This window comes from Cynocephalus volans, chromosome 14 (assembly GCF_027409185.1).
Source record: "Cynocephalus volans isolate mCynVol1 chromosome 14, mCynVol1.pri, whole genome shotgun sequence".
Taxonomy (NCBI): Eukaryota; Metazoa; Chordata; class Mammalia; order Dermoptera; family Cynocephalidae; genus Cynocephalus; species Cynocephalus volans.
In genome coordinates, this window is record NC_084473.1 from 2,335,220 (window position 1) to 2,354,352 (window position 19,133).

The 19,133-nt window shown below is 42.7% G+C and overlaps 1 protein-coding gene across 1 annotated transcript in view; it reads left to right on the forward strand.

Annotated features, from left to right (window-relative positions):
• Positions 1-13,138: 13,138 nt before the first annotated feature.
• TPO (thyroid peroxidase) overlaps positions 13,139-19,133 on the forward strand; it is a 79,724-nt gene continuing 73,729 nt past the window's right edge. Inside the window, exon 1 of the mRNA XM_063078685.1 lies at positions 13,139-13,232. Coding sequence (XP_062934755.1) covers positions 13,139-13,232 — 94 coding nt within the window. The remainder of the gene's footprint in view (positions 13,233-19,133) is intronic.

Sequence of the window (19,133 nt, forward strand, 5' to 3'; positions counted from 1 at the left end):
CCAACCTAAATGACCATCAATAGATGATTGGATAAGGAAACTGTGGTATATACACAATTGGAATACTACTGTGGAATACTACTATGGAATACTACTCTGCCATAAAAATTAATGAAATACTCCCATTTGCAACAACATGGATGAACTTGGAGAAACTTACATTGAGTGAAACAAGCAAAGCACAGAAGGATAAATACCTCATGTGCTCACTCATATGTGGGAGCTAAGAGATAAAGGAGGAAGGAAAGAAAGACCACAGTAGTCCCATGATCCAACAGAGGGAAGGCTACATATTGAAGTTGAGGGGAGATGGGGAAGGGGAGGGAGGTTGGGGGATAATTGGGAGGGGACAAAGGGTACAAAAGAAATTTCTGGTAATGGGTATGTCCCCAGTATGAATCTGGCCCCCACATCATGGGTAGGAGGGGAGACAATCAGCTTTGTACCTCATGAGTATTTGTCATAAATAAATAAATAAAATAAAATAAAATAAATATTAATAATATGGGGGGAAAAGAAAACATACATCAAATACTGCTGTAAACATTTTCTGCTTTATAATGGAAGGCTGATAGGAACATAATGCAGTGGCTACTGACCATACTTCTTAAGACTTAGCCTATTTAAAAGATTGTGTTGCTTTTGAGTAACATGAAAAGATAAAGGCTCTTAGTCTCACTATCCCGCCTTTACTAACAGCAATTTTAAGAAATTCTTAAAAACACCAATAAAAATACAATATATATATGAAAAAAAGTAATGAAAAAAGAAAAGCAGGAGGGAGGAGACTGAGCAGTGAGGGCGTCATACAAGGTCTCAGGTGCAAGGTCTCGCCAAGACTCCATCTGGCCTCTGCTCCCGTCCTTGCTGTTATCTCAGGGTCCTGCTGGATGGTGGAATCAGCATTGATTTATTGCTGTTTTCCTTGGTATCCCAGGGTCTGCACGTCTGTCATTTCAGGCTGGCTGGAAATCAGTTTTACAGTCATGTAAATAATGACATGCTGCCTTATAACCATAGTTCAAAATATCAAATAACCATGGGAAAAGCAGGATCTCAGAGAAATGCATGCCAAAAAACAGCAGCAAAGGAAAACAAAAAACAAAACTGTGTCCTTTTAAAATCTTTTAGGGCCCAGGAGATTTTTAGGTGCCAGCATAGCTGCAGTCCTGCTCACTCCTGATTGATACTTTCTTCAGAAAGTATTTTTGTGGATTTTACTGCTTCCCTTGTGAATTGCCCGCTCGTGACTTTTGCTCTTTTTCTTTTAAAGTGCTGTATTTATTTCTGTGTGTCTGTCTGTACTTTTTCTTCCTCCCTAAACCACAGATGGACTGTGCATCTTTATTCTCCCACCAGGTGTGTGGGAAGGGCGTCTAAGGTGCCTGAGGGTGGGGCAGAGCAAAAGCAGGGCAGGCAGGGTCTCTGCTAGGACAGACGTGGTCAGGCGGGGCAATCTGGCGACTCTGGCAAGGACTGTGCCCTCTCATCCCGTCATAAGAAGGGAATTAAGCTGAATACTCTTGGTGTGGCCTGCCGTGAGGACTTAGGGAGGCGCAGCCCAGTCCTCCTCATGGGGGCCTCGAGCCTGCTGCCTTTCAGCTGTAGCTGGAAGGGGCAGCCAGGGTGCGGCCTTGGAAATGCCACACGCTGGGGTGGGGGAGGTTTGGGAGCAATTGACTCATGACCATCACAGTTCTCGGTAACCACATACAGCTACCACAGTCACCTCACCTCTGGACATTGTCCTTCTGTGTTTAAACGAGACTGGCAGAGGGACAAGATCCTATGGGACCCTTAGAGCTGCTCCCATATATCTGGGTCTCACTCCTTCCGAGTGTATTATTGGTTCACATTTTCTATTCACCTGGAGTGGGGTGAGGGGGGAGTATGGAATTAGAGCATGCCTGACCATGACCTTTTCCCCTCTCCATAGCAACCAGCAATGTCCAGACGGTGGCTACACCTTCAGCCTGAGTGTCCATGCAACCATGATGCATGGAGCCCCTAACAGACCTTGAAATGTGGGTTGTTACTGCAGTATAAATTAGCCGAGCCTAATTCAGATTCTTTCCAACTTCATGTTTTTGATATATGCAATTCTTGCTCAGATGCACGCATGGGGAGGAGAATCTCATTTACCCACACATCATTTGAGGCTATAGATTTCCCAAGCACAAACCATGGGCAAAGGTGAATGTGTGTTGTGTGTGATTCTGAAACTGGAAGTGGAGGGACCAGGAGACACCAGCCAGGCATTATTTTACCAAGGAATCCAAACGTACAGATACTGCCATTTCATTTTCTTAAATCCCTATTGCCTATCTTGCACTCTTTATCAAGGAGATGAACATTCTTTCCTTGGCCAATTATGATAATGAAAAGGCCAGCTCTTTCGATACCAAGACAGAAGAGTAGAAATAGTACTTCTTTGTATGGACCCCTTGAGAGCAAGATTCTTGCTTATAGAGGGTTTGAAATCTTGATTCTTGTTTGATTTTTATTTATTTATTTATTTATTTATTTATTTATTTATTTATTTATTTATTTATTTATTTATTTTTATATCCTCCCCAGGGCGGGGGCATTCTCAGTTGTAATTTTATTTATTTATTTATTTATTTATTTATTTATTTTAATTTAAATTTAATTTAATTTTATTATTATTATTTTTTTAACTTTTATTTTGTCGATATACATTGTGGTTGATTATTGTTGCCCCTTACCAAAACCTCCCTCCCTCCTCCCTCTCCTCCCTCCCCCACAAAAATGTCCTTTCTGTTTGCTTGTCGTGTCAACTTCAAGTAATTGTGGTTGTTATATCTTCTCCAGCTACCCTGCCGGTTTTTTTCTTTTTTGTGTGTGTGTGTGTGTGTGTGTGTGAATTTATATATTAATTTTTAGCTCCCACCAATAAGTGAGAACATGTGGTATTTCTCTTTCTGTGCCTGACTCGTTTCACTTAAGGTCCATCCATGTTGTTGCAAATGGCAGTATTTCATTCATTTTTATAGCTGAGTAGTATTCCATTGTGTAGATGTACCACATTTTCCGTATCCACTCATCCAATGATGGACATTTGGGCTGGTTCCAACTCTTGGCTATTGTAAAGACTGCTGCAATGAACATTGGGGAACAGGTATACCTTCGACTTGATGATTTTCATTCCTCTGGGTATATTCCCAGCAGTGGGATAGCTGGGTCATATGGTAGATCTATCTGCAATTGTCTGAGGAACCTCCATACCATTTTCCATAGAGGCTGCACCATTTTGCAGTCCCACCAACAATGTATGAGAGTTCCGTTTTCTCCGCAACCTCGCCAGCATTTATTGTTCAGCGTCTTTTGGATTTTCTCCATCCTAACTGGGGTTAGATGGTATCTCAGTGTGGTTTTGATTTGCATTTCCCAGATGCTGAGTGATGATGAGCATTTTTTCATATGTCTGTTGGCCATTTGTATATCTTCCTTAGAGAAATGCCTACTTAGCTCTTTTGCCCATTTTTTAATTGTGTTGCTTGTTTTTTTCTTGTAAAGTTATTTGAGTTCCTTATATATTCTGGATATTAATCCTTTGTCAGATGTATATTTTGTAAGTATTTTCTCCCACTCTGTTGGTTGTCTTTTAACTCTGTTAATTGTTTCTTTTGCTGTGCAGAAGATTTTTAGTTTGATATAATCCCATTTGTTTATTTTTCCTTTGGTTGCCTGTGCTTTTGGGGTCGTATTCATGAAGTCTGTGTCCAGTCCTATTTCCTGAATTGTTTCTCCTATGTTTTCTTTAAGAAGTTTTATTGTTTCAGGGTGTATATTTAAATCCTTAATCCATTTTGAGTTGATTTTAGTATATGATGAGAGGTATGGGTCTAGTTTCATTCTCCTGCATATGGATATCCAGTTATCCCAGCACCATTTGCTGAAGAGGCAGTCCCTTCCCCAGTGAATAGGCTTGGTGCCTTTGTCAAAGATCAGATGGCAGTAAGTGTGTGGTTTGATTTCTGGATTCTCTATTCTATTCCATTGATCAGTGTGCCTGTTTTTATGCCAGTACCATACTGTTTTGGTTATTATAGCTTTAAGCTATACTTGTTTGATTTTTAGACAGGGCTCTTTAGCAAAAAACTGATGCTACAAAAGTTCTTAGCTAGCAGGCAAAAAGCCCATCTGATCAATTCTAATCAAGTATATGTTGATTCTCAGTTGATTTTTAGATATGGTTTTTAGGTAATGCATGTGTGGACAAAAGTCCTTGGTTAGGAGACAACAGTCTACATCTAGTGGAGCAAAACCCTATCTAATCAATTTTAAGCACTGTTTAGGGATGGGATTATGCTCTTTGATTACTTAACATACTGATTGTTGTTAAAAGATGTTGAAAGAATTGCTGTAGGGAAAAATGGGAAAAAATATTTGCTAAGGGCAAGCTGTTTGTTGATGAAAACTTTAGAGACAATTATGCTGATATTTAATCATAAGAATGTAACTTTTAATTAAATCATTAAGGAGAGATTTTATTTTAGATTAGACAATTATCACAGTTTGGTCAACTTAGCTTTTCAGAAATTGTACTTTGGAATGTCACATTGTTAATTTAAATGATGTTAGTATTTCCTATTGTTTAAGCTATACTTAGCCATAGATACCTTTTGCCGCATTACTCATGTCTTTGTGTTCTTTTGAAGTGGTTGAGTCAACTGATTTTTCTTGTGAAACTTCCTTGTCTTTTCAATAAATACAGAAGCTAACGTTGAATCAGGGCTGTACCCAGTTTCTCCTTCGAACAGAGAAGTTGCTGAGGTGCAGTCCCTTCAGGCTTCTCATTGTATTCATGTTGCTTTGAGTAATCTTTTTGTGTCTCTGTTATACAGAGAGAAGTGGAACACTTGCTATCTCCTATCACAGCCTGCTATGGGCTCAGTTATGGCCCCCAAATTCATATATTGAAGTCCCAATCCCAAGATCTCAGAAGGCATTTGGAGATGAGGTTTTCAGAGAGGAATTAAGGTAAAATGAGGTCATTAGTGTGGACCCTGATCCAGTATGACTGCGGTTTTTATAAGAGTAAGAGATCAGGGCACAGACACACACAGAGGGATGACCATGTGAGGACACAGGGAGAAGGCAGCCACCTAGAAGCCAATGAGAGAAGCCTCAGAATGAAAACAACCCTGCTGACACCTTGATATTGGACCTCTGGCCTCCAGAACCATGAGGAAATAAATGTCTGAGATCCAAGCTGCCCAGTCCGTGGTACTTAGCTATGATCATCTCAGGAAAATAATACACAGACCTTTCTTTCTAGGAGGCTGCAGAATGGGTGTTCTATTGAATCAGTTTATCAAACTTGTCATAAAAAATAGTCTTTTATATATGGTCTTTCTTTTAACCTTTTAAAATTAATCTTTTGCTCATTCCCTACAATTCATCCTCACAATAATCCAGTTAATTCTTTAATGTGTCATTCAGTCATTCATGCATTCCATTCACCCATCCATCCATCTTCCATCCATCCATTTATCCATTCATCCATCCATCCATTTATCCTCCATCTATCCATTCATCTATCCATGTGTCCATCCATCCTTTCATACATCCATCCATCCACCCATCCATCCATTCATTCATTTATCCCATTTATCCATCCATCCATCTATCCACCCATCCATCCATTCATCCATAACCAGAACTCTTTCCCTCTCCCATATTTTTTCTTCCTACTCACCCTTAATCTCCCCCAGAAAGTTTTCATGATCATGTCATGTGGTCAGGCACTGTCTTTTGTGTTTCCATAGATTCACCTCCACGATTCTAATAAGAACGTATCACAACCCACGGAAATGGTTTGCTTACTTGTCTTCCTAACTAGACTATAACTTTCATTAAGGCAGGGAGTATAACTTACTCAGGTTCATATCTGTCAAGCACAGAACTTGGCCCTAGAGATGTAGTCAATAACTATTAGTTGAATCTAAGAAGAAATGCATGTCACTTATTTTAGTGAACAACATAGGCAATTTTAGCTGGATTGCATTCTGAATGAGTCTATCTTCTTTATACCTCTGTATTTGTTTACCATCACCCCAATACAGCCCCAAATCTAGCTAGAAAAAGAGCATGTATCCTGTCAAACTGTGGTTTGGTCAAAACAACATGGAATATCCCATATTTGTTTTGTTGTTTCCCTGAATTGATTGACCTGTCTATTTTGTCCTCATGTGTGCTATGCCTCTAATCAAAAGGAACACTCTATCCCTTTTCTTGGGGACTCCATGTGTTCACAAATCAAAAACTATTTGCTGCCACTTGCATCCTCTCTAGAAATCATTCAAGTGTGTTTATTGACCTTCACTGCTCAGACTACAGAAGCACACTGGGTGAGGGATGTTCTACCTTCTAATGGGTACAAAGTGCATAGACTTTTATGTGAGCTGGTGCTTCTGAACCCGCCTGAAGTGCTGGACTTAATAGGATAACATTTCTTTTTTTCATCCCACGTGTTTGTAAATACTCTGGCATTCTTTGGCCTGAGAAGGTTTTCAAATGTGTTATTTTCTTCTCTAACCATGACAATTGCTATAAAATAAACAAAAGTTTGGATAAAAAAAAATAAATCCCAGTGCGTTTCTTTTATTTTTCCAAAGACTGCCTATTTTAAGAGACGTGAGACAGATAGCTCAGCAGCAATGATATCATCCTGACAACGTCTACTGATCAGGTCCTTCTCTGCTTTCATACATGACCCGCCTTGAACCATGCCCAGATTGAGGTCCTCATGCCTCTGAGGATGATGATGGCTTGAACCTCTGACCCACTCTTTGTGTTCTATGCAGCTCGTCGACCTGAGAAGGGCTTTGCGTCTGTTCTCTCACTATGGAGTAGCAACGCCGCTGTGAACAAGGGCCAGGTGTCATTCTGCACATCATCCCTCAGCAACCTCTGGCCAGGACCAGAGTCATTTTCCTCTCAGGGGCAGAAACATGAGTTACCTCTGTTGTTAGCAAGCGGAGGATGAAGACCAAGGGAGCGGCCTGGAGTTCTGAAGTGAGGTGAGCCTGCATTGTGCCTATGCATAGGACGTTTTTCAAAGAAAGTGAATCATGTTGACCAGATCAGCGTTGAGAATATCACAGACCCAGAAGGACCATACGTGTGTATTTAATCATCACCACATCATTTTATAAATGCATCATGTGTAAGACAATGAGAACTTCACTCTGCTACAGGCAGAGACTGAGAGGCATGCACTGAGGGGAGACAGAAAGAGGAGTGATGGGAGGTGAACGAGGTGGGTGTTAATGCTACAGGAATCTGTGGACAAAACAAAGCCACATAGATGCACAGCCTTCAGAAACTATAGGACAAAGGTTTCTGCTGGACACACCATTCTGGGGCTTTAATGTCTGTTTCTGTTAATATTGACAAATCATATGTGTACCATTACTGTCCAAATACCTTTAGAAAGATGTTTATGTCAGCGTAGTGGCTGTCCAAATACTAATAGTCCTACACTTAATCCTAAAACTGATTGAGATCTGTGCCTGGGGGAAGTGCCAAAAATCAGGCTTGTAACTAGCAGTTATAGAATAGTCTACCTGACCATTGAGAAAAGATGTGCACTCTGGGGCTTTCAAAGAGAACAGAAAATTAACAGAATAATTTTGAAAATTGCAGCTCGAATTGTTGTTACAAACTGACCAAGCAGATAGGCTCCTTTGTGTATTTGTCATTTTAACAAAAGCTAATACTTTTATTTTATTTCTCTTTAAGAATGGTATGTTTATTTTTTAACAAATTTCTCCAGCTCTTCTCTTTTCTAGATTGTTTTTAGCAAGCTGTTAGATGATGTTGGCATACCAGGAGACTCTTACAGTAATTTGTTTATAACTCACCAAATGTCAGTGTTCTTAATGCACAATATAAAACTGAGGTTATCAGAACATTTAATAGACCTGATGAGCATAAAATCCTCTTAATGTTCATTAAGATCTCTATCATCTCTTGTAGCAATTTAAATTCACTAAAAAAAAGAATAGTTATGCAACCTTCTCATGTATCTTATATTGAGAATAATTTTATTTGTTTAAAACTCCTGTCTCCAGGACTGCATGCAAAGATGAACTGTACTAAAACTTTTAAAGAGCACTAATGCAGAGTTAAGCTCTGGGATCCCATGCTGCTCTAGTATTTGCTTGGCCTGTTGACATTCTGAATGCTCCTCTTGAGAATATGCTGTGAAGTGGCTCCTGACCTTGAGGCTACTAGAAAGTTCTTAAGTGGAACCAAGAATTCTTCACACTTCATGGAGCAGATGAAAGAGGTTCACGCACAACTCAAGTCTTCTGACGTCAGAGTCACAGAATTTTCTTCAGCTAGATCGTGGAGGGTCACTCGGCCACAGAGACAGGCAAGAGCCCCTGGAGCTGTGTGCAGAGATCCCTAGTATTTGACACTTTTGTAAAGCTACAGTTCACGTCAGCTGGACTGACCTCTAAGGCTGTGTGTGTGCACTTGCCTGCTTGAGCATTTCTACTAGACTAATGGCTTAAATGAGAAGAGTCAAGTCACTGCTGGGAATAGTTTCACTTTCTGTGAAGTAGCCGGTTGTTGAGGGACGTGGGCTGCACACTGTCTTGGCATGACTCCACCTGGGGTGGACATCTGGGGAGGACACCTTCGTTTACCTTAGGATGCTGCAAATGGGATGCCAGAACTGATATCCCAGGAGTTATATTACTTTTGACTAAATCTTGGTGAGCTCATTTAGCTGGTTAGGTGAGTTAAGGATTAGTGGTACAGAGTCACAAACAAGAATGTATCAGATATTTCATGAAGAAATTAAAACTCAAAACATATGTGTAGTTAAAGCCATACAATCCTGGAAGTTGGTGGGAGTGTATATACTTCACTCTGCCTTCAACAGCGGTGGCTAAAGGCACAGAGACCCACCCCTTCTCCATCTCTTACGCTCCAATAAAGAATCCAGTGGGTTGGTGGGTGCTTAGTGATTCAAGAGCAGAACATTCATTTCATAACATAAAAGCCTCTGCACGTAGATCATTATATTCATAGATTCCTGCAATATATAAGTAGGAGAGACATAAGAAAATGTCTAGGAAAAAGAAACTCTTCGTGTTACATACGTTTGCCATTCGATTTCTTGTTTAGTCTACTTTCCTTTCTTGTGAAGACTTTGTAATATCGACACTAGTCCTGCATCACCACTTTCAGAACAATGTGGCTGGAATGTCTACAGGGCAGAAGAGTTAACTGTGTAGAGAAGCTGGCTCTTTGGTGGGCATGAAAAATCCCCCGGGCGATGATGAACCCCAAGTCAAGAGGCGGGCTTGCATCATTAGCTTACAGACATGAAAAGCTCCACGGAGCTGCATTGTGCTGCTGGCTGACGTTCCAGAGTCCACCTGGTGAAGGGCTCGCTATCACTTGGAGTGAAGTTAGTGCCATTTTTGTGCCCATGCTGAAGCACATAGCCCCGCAGGCCCGGCACATCCAGCCACTCCCGCAGCATAGGGACACGTGTCTCAGTGACTGGACACCCACCGAAGTTCTTGGGTTGTGTTCAGGGGACACGCTGCATAAAAACTGTGTGTCCTTAAATATGAGACCCCACTAATGACAGCCCGACACTCACATGAGAGAGCGGCAGGAGGACTGAGACAGACCGGCCACCAGAGGCCACGGGAACTGCCGGGACGCTTGCTGCTAACCAGGGAGGTTTGGGGGGCGGGGGATAGCACCGAGTTTATTTATTAAACTTCTATTCACTAAAATCCTTCTCTATCTATCTGGTCTTGTCTGACATACAAATTGGCAAATTACCAATTGACCTAAGCTTGGGTTTGAACAAACCTGAATAATTCTTCAAATTTTATAGGGAAAGTTAATTAAGTTTAAATATTATTTTATTTTAAAAATTTAATTGATTTTGAAATGATTTTAGATTTGTGTCAGAGTTGGAGGATAACACAGAGTTCCTGCATCTCTTTCATCCACTTCCCAGTGTTAACATTGAACACAGCCACGGTGCTGTTATCACGGCCAGGAAGTGAACACTGAGGCAATGCTATGAGCTCTCGTCTCAGAAAAGACGCTGCAGGGTGCCCTCCGGACCTGCCGTGCCCAGGCAGCCACCCTCCCATCATGCATGGAAACCCCTTCCCCCAGGTCTGCATCAACACCTGATATTCTCAGCTGTCGTTCTGATCAGCAGTGCCTAGTCGTTATTTTAACTTACATTTCTAGTGCTATCGTCTTCATCATCTCACTTGAACATTTGAACAAAGCTAGCTATGATCTGACCATCTGCCTTTCCAATTGCATGAGGCCCCCGGGGCTGCTGTAACAAATGACCACGCACTCAGCGGCTTTAAACACCACACATAGCATCTCTAACAGTTATCTAGGTCGTAAATCCAAAATGAGCCTTTAGAAGATAAAGTCGAGTTGCCGGCTGGCCTGGTCCCTTCTGGAGGCTCAGGAGGACAGTCCATTCCTGGCCTCTTCCAGTTCCTGGGGGCTGCCAGCATGTCCTGGCTCTTGGCCACATCACTCTAATCTCTGATTTCGTCACCAGATCACCACCGCTTTCCCCACAGACATTCTTGTTTCCATCTTGTAAGGACCCCTGGGCTAACATTGAGTCTACTGGATAATCCAGGTGAATCTCCTCATTTCAAAACCCCTGACATAGTCATATCTGCAAAGCCCTTTTTGCCACGTTAGGTGACAGAGTCGCAAATTCTGGGATGACCTCCCCTTGGATATGGGAGTTGGAGGATTCTGCTCTTGAGAATCGTGTATTTCCAGTCCAAGCTCTGTCACTGAGTGGTCGCATTCACTCACGTTCAGCTGCCTCGTCTACGTTCATGACTCCCCAATGTCTCTCTTCAAGCCAGACTCCACCTGAAGCTCTGAAAGTGTATTTCCAAACGCCTGCTAGCTCGCTGTCTGTGTGGACCCCGACCCCCTCCATCAAGATCCAGACCCGCACTCACCACCTCTTTGCTGTTTCTTCCCAGTTTGGCTCCTTCTCTGGCGTCCCTGGCACCCATCAGTGGGCTCATCACACGTCAATCCCAGAGCATGGCTGCGTCCCCCAAGGCCGATCTCTTTGTTCACGATGTGCTCATGATGGAGTCTGTGGTTCTCCCTTAAAGCGCCACCAAAGCGTGTCCTCCTCCACTGCAAACCCCCTGACCTGCAACCGTTCTCAGCATGTCGTGGCGGGATCATCGGAGCTCTTGACTGACTTCCTGCCTCCTGTCAGACTTCTTCTAACTCATTTACTGTGTTTCCTTCGGAGGGACCTTTCCAGTGTTAACTATCATATCCCTATGCTTCAAGATATCTCCGAACAGAGAGGCCAAGACTCAGGTACCTTTGCATAATGTTTTAGAAAACAGCTTCACGTTTCCTAGAGGCAGCATCCGTCACATGTCAATAAGTGCTAAAGAAGAGAGGAGAAGGGAAGGACGAAGAAGAGGATCATTTTCATAAAGCAGAACCCAAAAGACTTATCTGGGAAATACAGAGATTTGAAGATTAATAAACACCTGGAATGAAAATCTTTATAACGACGTTATCATTAGCCTGGATCGCTGACAACACATGTTCCTTTGACCATTGTCATGATGAGACACACAGCCTGACAGTAGATGAACGTCCCAGCCTTTAGAACGGCGTGCCCATGGCCGCCTTCTCCGACGTCTCCCAGTCTTGGGGTGGCATGCCGGTGAGCATAGCCGGGCAGATTCATTAATTGCCCAACAAACTGGAGAGGTGGCCTTTGTTCTCCTCTCAGTGATGAGGAGACTGAGGACGTGGGGCTCTCAACAACAGGCCCAGAACTGCAGGAGGTCTTCAGGGGGCCCAGGAGCAGCCCCCTTTCCAGCTGACCCAGATGGTATATAACTCAGAAAAGGAAGAGGGCATGCAGGCGTGACGAGGGGTTGGTTTGGGTTGGGTCCCTCTCTCTCTGTACACACATTTCCTTTCCTTTTCTTTCCACCTCACGTGGCCAGAGGCTGAAGTGCATGTGGACCTAAATGAGCAGCCAGGACGCAGGGAAGTCTGGTGCAAGCACAACGGTGCCACACAAGTGATCTTTTCTGTCACCACAGAGATCAGAAGTGCCCACCCCTCACATCTTGAGGGGCACCAGAGCAGAGCGCTGGTTTATATTTCAGGTAACCAAGTCCCCGGACAGCGCCTGATCCACATTTCAGAAGAGTTACGGCCTCCAGTAAAGTGCCCACAGCTCTCACCTCCTCAGCTGAGAGGCGGGAAAAGGTCAGGCTGTAAAACTTTTGATTTTTCCATTTTCTAAGAGAAATCTATCATTGAAACCTGTAAAGGGGTCATTTGTAAAGAGGCCACTACTTGGGCCACATGGCAAATACAGCAGCTTGTCTTGGCAAAGCTGAGTGATTTGTGATCGTTATGTTTTCAAAGACCTCGGCTCAGATGTGCCAGACCCTGTTGGGCACATTCCTGGACCATCACTCAGAGACATATTCCTGTCCTGCTTAACACAATTTGTGGCTTAGAAATAGCTACAGAAAGTCCAAGATTAGGAAAACAAAGATGTTGAAAGTAGAGATGATTGATTTTGAATTTTCTGTTTTGTCTCAACTCTTAATTCTGAAATCATTTTAGGAGCATAAGAATACTGTAAGAAATTCAATAGGCATTTGGGGATTTTATTTACCACTTTTATGAGAGCTATGTTCCTCATACTACTTTTTTTCACATAGATATATCAGAGGAAATAGATTTCTTTTATTTCAGTAATTATTCCCAGTCATTTCACACTATTTGATATAATCATGCATTAAAATAGGTAATTTCTGAGATATTTTGGTGACTAGAACTGCCAAATACGAAAGATCTATTTTCAAATAGTTAGGACATTTCAGGCCTGCTCAACACTTCAGCTAGGTTGCACATCCTCCTGCTTTGGAAGGCAATTCAGAATCTCGCTGAGCACACGGGAGTCCGTGACTGTTGTAGAGGCTGGAAGGAGTCAGGCGGTAGAGATTCTACCCAGGCAGGTGCCAGAACACAGTCCTTATTGACCTCACTGCTGACTGTGCACGTTTTCGTTCTTTATTTTAATTTCAGAATGAGACTGCGCGTGATCCTGGCACTCACACTGGTCATGTCTTGCACCAAAGTTTTCTTCACATTCGTTTCCAGAGGCAAAGATCTCCTCCAGGGTAAGTAACAACAAAATATGGTCTTTTGAACTTATAAAGTTACTTTTCATGATTACTAAAACCAAAACAGAAAGCATAATGTAGTTCTTGAGAGTTAGTTAAGATAGTGAATGTTTTGTTACACTTCTCACAGAAAAGTAAGTAATTCTTGAGTTTAGAAGGATTAACATATAATTCTTTCTGAAAAAGAACTGATTTTCCTATGATTACACAGTAGAAAATTTCTATTTTTACCTGTTCATATATTTGGGAAAAATAAAAATTCTTTGGGAGCATTTGTGTTCCTTTGCTTCCAAATCATTTTTTATTAAATAACTTCTATGATATTTTCTGGAATCTGTGTACTATAATGTGAAATTAGGATAAGAAAGCTACAGAGGTAAGGCTGTTAAACTAATCACAGGTTAAACTCTGCTTTTATTTTACTGGGGGAAAAAAAAAAGTTCCAGACACTGAGAACAAGTTTTATTGAAGTGAACTTTTCAGGGACTTTTACCTAGAAATTTCAACCCCAGGGACAATCTGCCTCTGAACAGCTGACAAATCCCGCAGCAGGTGCCACTGCACAGCCCCTGCTGGCCTCTGTCCTCCAGGGACCACCAAACTCTGAGTCCCTGCCACTCTGTCCACACCGGCAGTGTCTCCTGCTGGGAACCATGTTTGTCCCAGTTTTTCTGAATACTGGCACCTCATGACCGTGTTCAAGCCTGCACTGAAGTCCTTCCCAGACCCCCATGCTCTGACGGGACACTGAGGTGAGCTGGTTACTAACCCACCTGATGACTGGCAGGGCCTGTGGCTGCCATCTCCTGACCAGTTACTATGAGTGCATGACCTGTTCCTCACCTGCAGATAAAGAAAAGCGGACAATTACCTGTCACAGTCATTGAATGTGAGCATCAGTAAGACACTGTGTTTAAAGCAGAGAGTACATTGCCCTTGGCCAGTACCAGAAAAAATAAAAGCAACCCACATTTTAAATTATCTGAAGAAAAAGTGATTCCATAACCTCCCACAATAAGTCAATCATTCCAGTGCCTGGAACACGACAGATGTCCAGCAAATGATATGTGAATTCATTACTTTGTACTTCTATTGTATATCTATTAAGGACCTAGTTCTCTAAAACCGTAACAGCAGAAGTCAGCAGTCAAGTGGTTAGCTATCAGCAAATGGTTGTGCATGCGAGCTACTCAACAACACACAAAAAACCTGTGCACCACGTTTTTAATTTTCTAAATCATATTTGTTTAAAAAAATCAGGAAATGCAGTATCAATAGCTTTGCTAGGTCAATTTTTTTTATTATTTCTCTACTTCTAGAGATTTGATCTTTTTTGCTTCAATCTCAGTAAATATGTAAATAATGCACAACACAGCATTTGATAATAATGCTGCCCTCTGGAACATACTATACTATTCATCACAATAATTTGAAGCTGGCTTCTTATTCATTTACTTTATAAATTACTTGTTTAGAATATAATTGTCTCACAGTGTTTCAATTTTACATTGTTTAATGTAAGAGATTATTTTTTTCTTTTGATCGGTTAACAACAAAACAACAGTAGCTTTGAAACAAAATAAATACTCATTGGTAAACTTCCTTTGAAAAATAATTTTTATTACTTACATTTTGCCAAAATTTAAATCCGTTTGGAAAATGATGGTAGCACGTGATCTTGTGTGTGTTTGGCCTCATGGTTCTTGTACTCATGGGCTTTATGAAGCAAATCCATGGATTGCTCCCTCCCTGTGCTCAAATCAGTCGGAAGAGCAGTCAACGCACGGGCCTCTAGGACCAGGGCCTCCGCTGGCCCATGTGGCCGTCTGTAAGCGACGGTGCTCCCCAGCGGTCCTACCGCGTGGGCTGTTTGTCTCCACTGTAGTCCAGGCACCTGTTGTACAGATCAGATCTCAGAGGTGGCAGAGCGAGGGTCAAACTCACCCTCAGGACTTTAGAGAGAAACAACACACCCCCTCATACTTAAATCTAGATGACAGGTGTGTAAAGGAAAATATCAGTCCTGGGTGGAGAGTTTAGATTCCACCTGCCAGTCTATCAATTGCAGGAGTGTCTGAGCATCAAAAGAGAGACCTTGGCACATGTGTGCAGTGTGAGTAGCACGAGAGATTCTCGTTTAGTGAAAGTTCCAGTGTAGAATCCCAGGATGGTTGAACACCTGAAAATGCTGTAATAAAAATATTTGAAGATGAAAAAAGATTCTATTTTCCCTCAAAAATATATACCCAACCAGTGTAGGTCTATGAAAAATTTAATGTAAATCCCTTCCTGAAAACTCTGAATAGAGCGTCTGTCGTGGAAGCCCTGTATACTTACCACTCTGCAGATGGAGATGCATTTCTAGTGTTTGTGCAAAATTAAGATTTCTGTGCAATTATCTCTATGGCAAATGTCCCAACAAGTTATAGTTGTTAGAAGAAAATTAGATGCAGATGAACAACGGAAGCAGAGCATTGCCTGCAGACTGGGAAAATTTGGGAAGCCAGCCTACTGAGTGAATTTACTTAGAAAGAAAAGTTGGCGAACTTTATTCCAGTTCATTGGATTTCAGAAAATGTATTATTAAAGCAAGAATCAAAACACAACTCTGAGCAAAAACCAAGTGCCCAGAGTTAGCTGAGGGAAAAGCTCAGGGATCAGGGGCCTGGTGCAGTTTCTGGCTTTGGAGAAGGAAAATTTTGGCTTTCTTTCTTTTTTTTAAAATAAACACTCTTCGGAACTAGATAACTTCCTTCACTCTGAAATACAGCATTTTCTTGCATAATGGCTCCCTGGGTTCCAACTTTTATATATAATATGAATATGTGCAAAGGAGTACTTTTGGGGAGGAAGGCCCTCTATCAGAGCAGTGACAAACTTCAGAAGGCACACGCACTAAGAGCCAGGAGACGAGGTGGTGTCTCCAAATCAAGGAATGCAGTCATGTCGCTCTCCAGAATTTAGTTTTCAGTTTTGGAAAAAAATAAAAAGAGGCCAGGTTCTAAGCCTCAAGTTCTGTGATCCTCCGACTAGATGCCTCTGCTTTGGACCCACCCCTCACCCTCCAGCTGCCCTGAATACAGCAGAGAGACCCTCTGGATGGAGAGAATGATGCTGGGACTGCCAGTGACAAGGGGCTCAGAGCCCACTCCAAACGTACCAAGTTGGCATAGGAATATTCTGAGCTGATGACTGTTGAGAACAAGCAGATACAGGAGAAGCCCTCTGCCTGCAGCATTTTCGTAAAAGCAGAGCGTAAACTTACAAAGGGCTCTCCCTTCTCTCTCCTGGGAGGGACAGAGTTGATCACCAGAGAGAACTTGAGACCCGTGGAAGCCCCGAAACAGTACCAGGGGAGTCCACATGCCACACCTTCCTGACCAGCACCGATCTTCCATTATTATCCCACATATCTGGCTTCCCATGATTCATCTCCTAGATGTTCAAGTCCTTTTCCTTTGGCTTGTCATGTCTCTCAGATTTTCTGTTCTTTTCCTGAGATGCTGTGTAAGCCCAAGTTCCAACAATCCCTTTGAGTGATGCATCTCTGGGTGCCCTGGATGCCCCCACATGTTAACAAACCTGTTTGTTTTTCTTTTGTTAATCTGTCCTTTGTCAGTCTAATTTATAAGAACCCAGAAAATTAACCTAAGATGGATAGAGGGAAAAGATTTTTTCTTCCTCTACAGGTGGATGTCAATCATCAATACTCAGCCAAGAAGTAATTAGCTTAAACCTCTAAAATCTATCCAGTTCCAGCAGAAATTTGAGACTATCACAGATGACAATGATATTTTTCTGGGTGAAATTTTTGAACACAAAAATATATTTCTCAACAAAATTTGAAAATAATAATCTGTAAGCACATGAAACTATCTTTAAAAATTCAGTAAAATATCTTGTAATAAGAGAAAAGCTAGAGACTAAGAAATGTGTGGTCAATTTGTCAGTAACAATAAATAATCTGTGTAGCAACTGTTACTCCCAAGGGTAGTCGAGACAGACAAACGTTTTTCTTAACATTTCATCCAGTGGTTCTCAAATAATCGTGAAGTGCCTATTAAAAACCAGCCTTTGATCTGAGTGCAGAAAAAGGTAGAAATATGAAGAAAATAATACCTAGCCCTAAAGAAAGTTGGAGCGATACATGCACAGCCACAGGTAATGTGACTGGAAGGACTAATTTTTTTTCTGCAATCTAAAGATGAGGATCCAGATTTCTATGAAGGAGGAGATGAGAGCTGGAAACTTGAGGCTGAATATTTCATAAGGTGAAGGAGAAACTGGGCACACGTCAGAGCCGTGGAGCTGTTCTCATATTTCATATTTCCACGGCTCTTGCTGCTGGTGGTCAGGCCATCTCCAGGAGGTGCAAGGAGGGAACTAGTGGGAAGGGAGGGAAAGGAGGGACCTCTGCTGGCTGCTGCTTGGGAACTCGACCTGTGGGCGTGGATGTCTGAGCGTCCACACTGATAGGAACAGAAGAGTGTAGGAGAAATGTCAAGTCAAAGACACAGATATCTGGAGAGGACGAGAGGACGGGACTAGACAGGACGGCGACCAGCCGAGCTGGGGACATGGGGCAGCGCTCACGATGGGGCAGGCAGGACCCAGGCGGCCCAGGTCCTCTTCCAAGAGTCGCACGCAGTCTCTTTAATCCTCAGGACAGCCCCGAGAAGTAGCTGTGTGAACAGGGTGGAAAGTGGGCATGTGTCTGAGGGCCACCTCCAGAGTCCAGCCTACAGTCACCACGCTGCATAAGAATGCCAGCGACGTCCAAAGGGTGGGTGACCATGGCTTTTGGCAAGTAAGGGGCCTGGCTGACCCCAGAAATACAATGTGAGTTGAGTTGTGGGTTGAGCTTCTGTGGGTTTAGAGGGAAATAAGAAGATAAAACAAAATCCTAAGTGCATTATATCCCAAGCTGTTGTGGGGGGCTTTTGCCCCTTGAGATCTGCGAGAAATTCTCCAAAAGCTGCTGCACACTGGTCCTTGGAGACCCAAGTCTCTCCTGCAGGTCTCTGCAGATGCCAGTCTCCTTGCTGCTCTGGTCTCCTACTCACCCTGGGGCCAGATTTGTCCCACATGGCCACTGTCCTGTGCACATGCACACTCACAGGAAACGGTCCCTTGTTCAGATTCCACACCGAGAGCCCATGGCCTCAAGACCATCCTGGACCCTGGCAGCCCTGCAGCCCTATGCACAGCCACACCCCTGCCCTCCTGGCCCCCGTCCCCACCTTGCACAGGGTGCTGTCCCACATGGCAAGACACACGGTCACTGCTCCCTGCCAGACCCTGAGGAGGCGCACCCTTGCCCCAAGCACTCAGTGACTAATCATCTCTCCCATGACCCCAGGAGACAATCCGTGGTGGGATTTTTCCTAACTTTACTGTATCACACCTTAAGAAGTCTGGTGGCATGAAGGTCAGACTGAGCAGGGCAGAAATAAAGAGGATCAGAGAAGGAATGGGAAGCAGATTTGCCACCGGGGCAGGGAAGGACACTGAAGGGGCGTGAGGCTAAAGCCCTGAACACCCTCAGCACTTCGCACTGGGTGCCCAGTGAGAGCTCAGCCTGCAGGACAGCAGCCGAGAGGGCTCAGCTTTTCTAATGGCTTCAAGTCACTTCCTGACTTCTGTCATCAAAATCACTAGCACAGAAATTTAGGACAGAGGCCACCAGGTAACTCAATCCTGCTAGGCTACTCATTAATTTAATATATTTTCTGAAAATGCCATGCTACTTAACTCTGAAGATATTGAAATTTTCCTTTTCAAAACTAGCGTTATTTCCATATATAGCTGTGAAATGCTCAAAGACATTCTGACATCCTATTTATTTTTAGAAGCAAATGTATTCTCTTTGATAAAGTATTGATTACAAAAATTTAATTT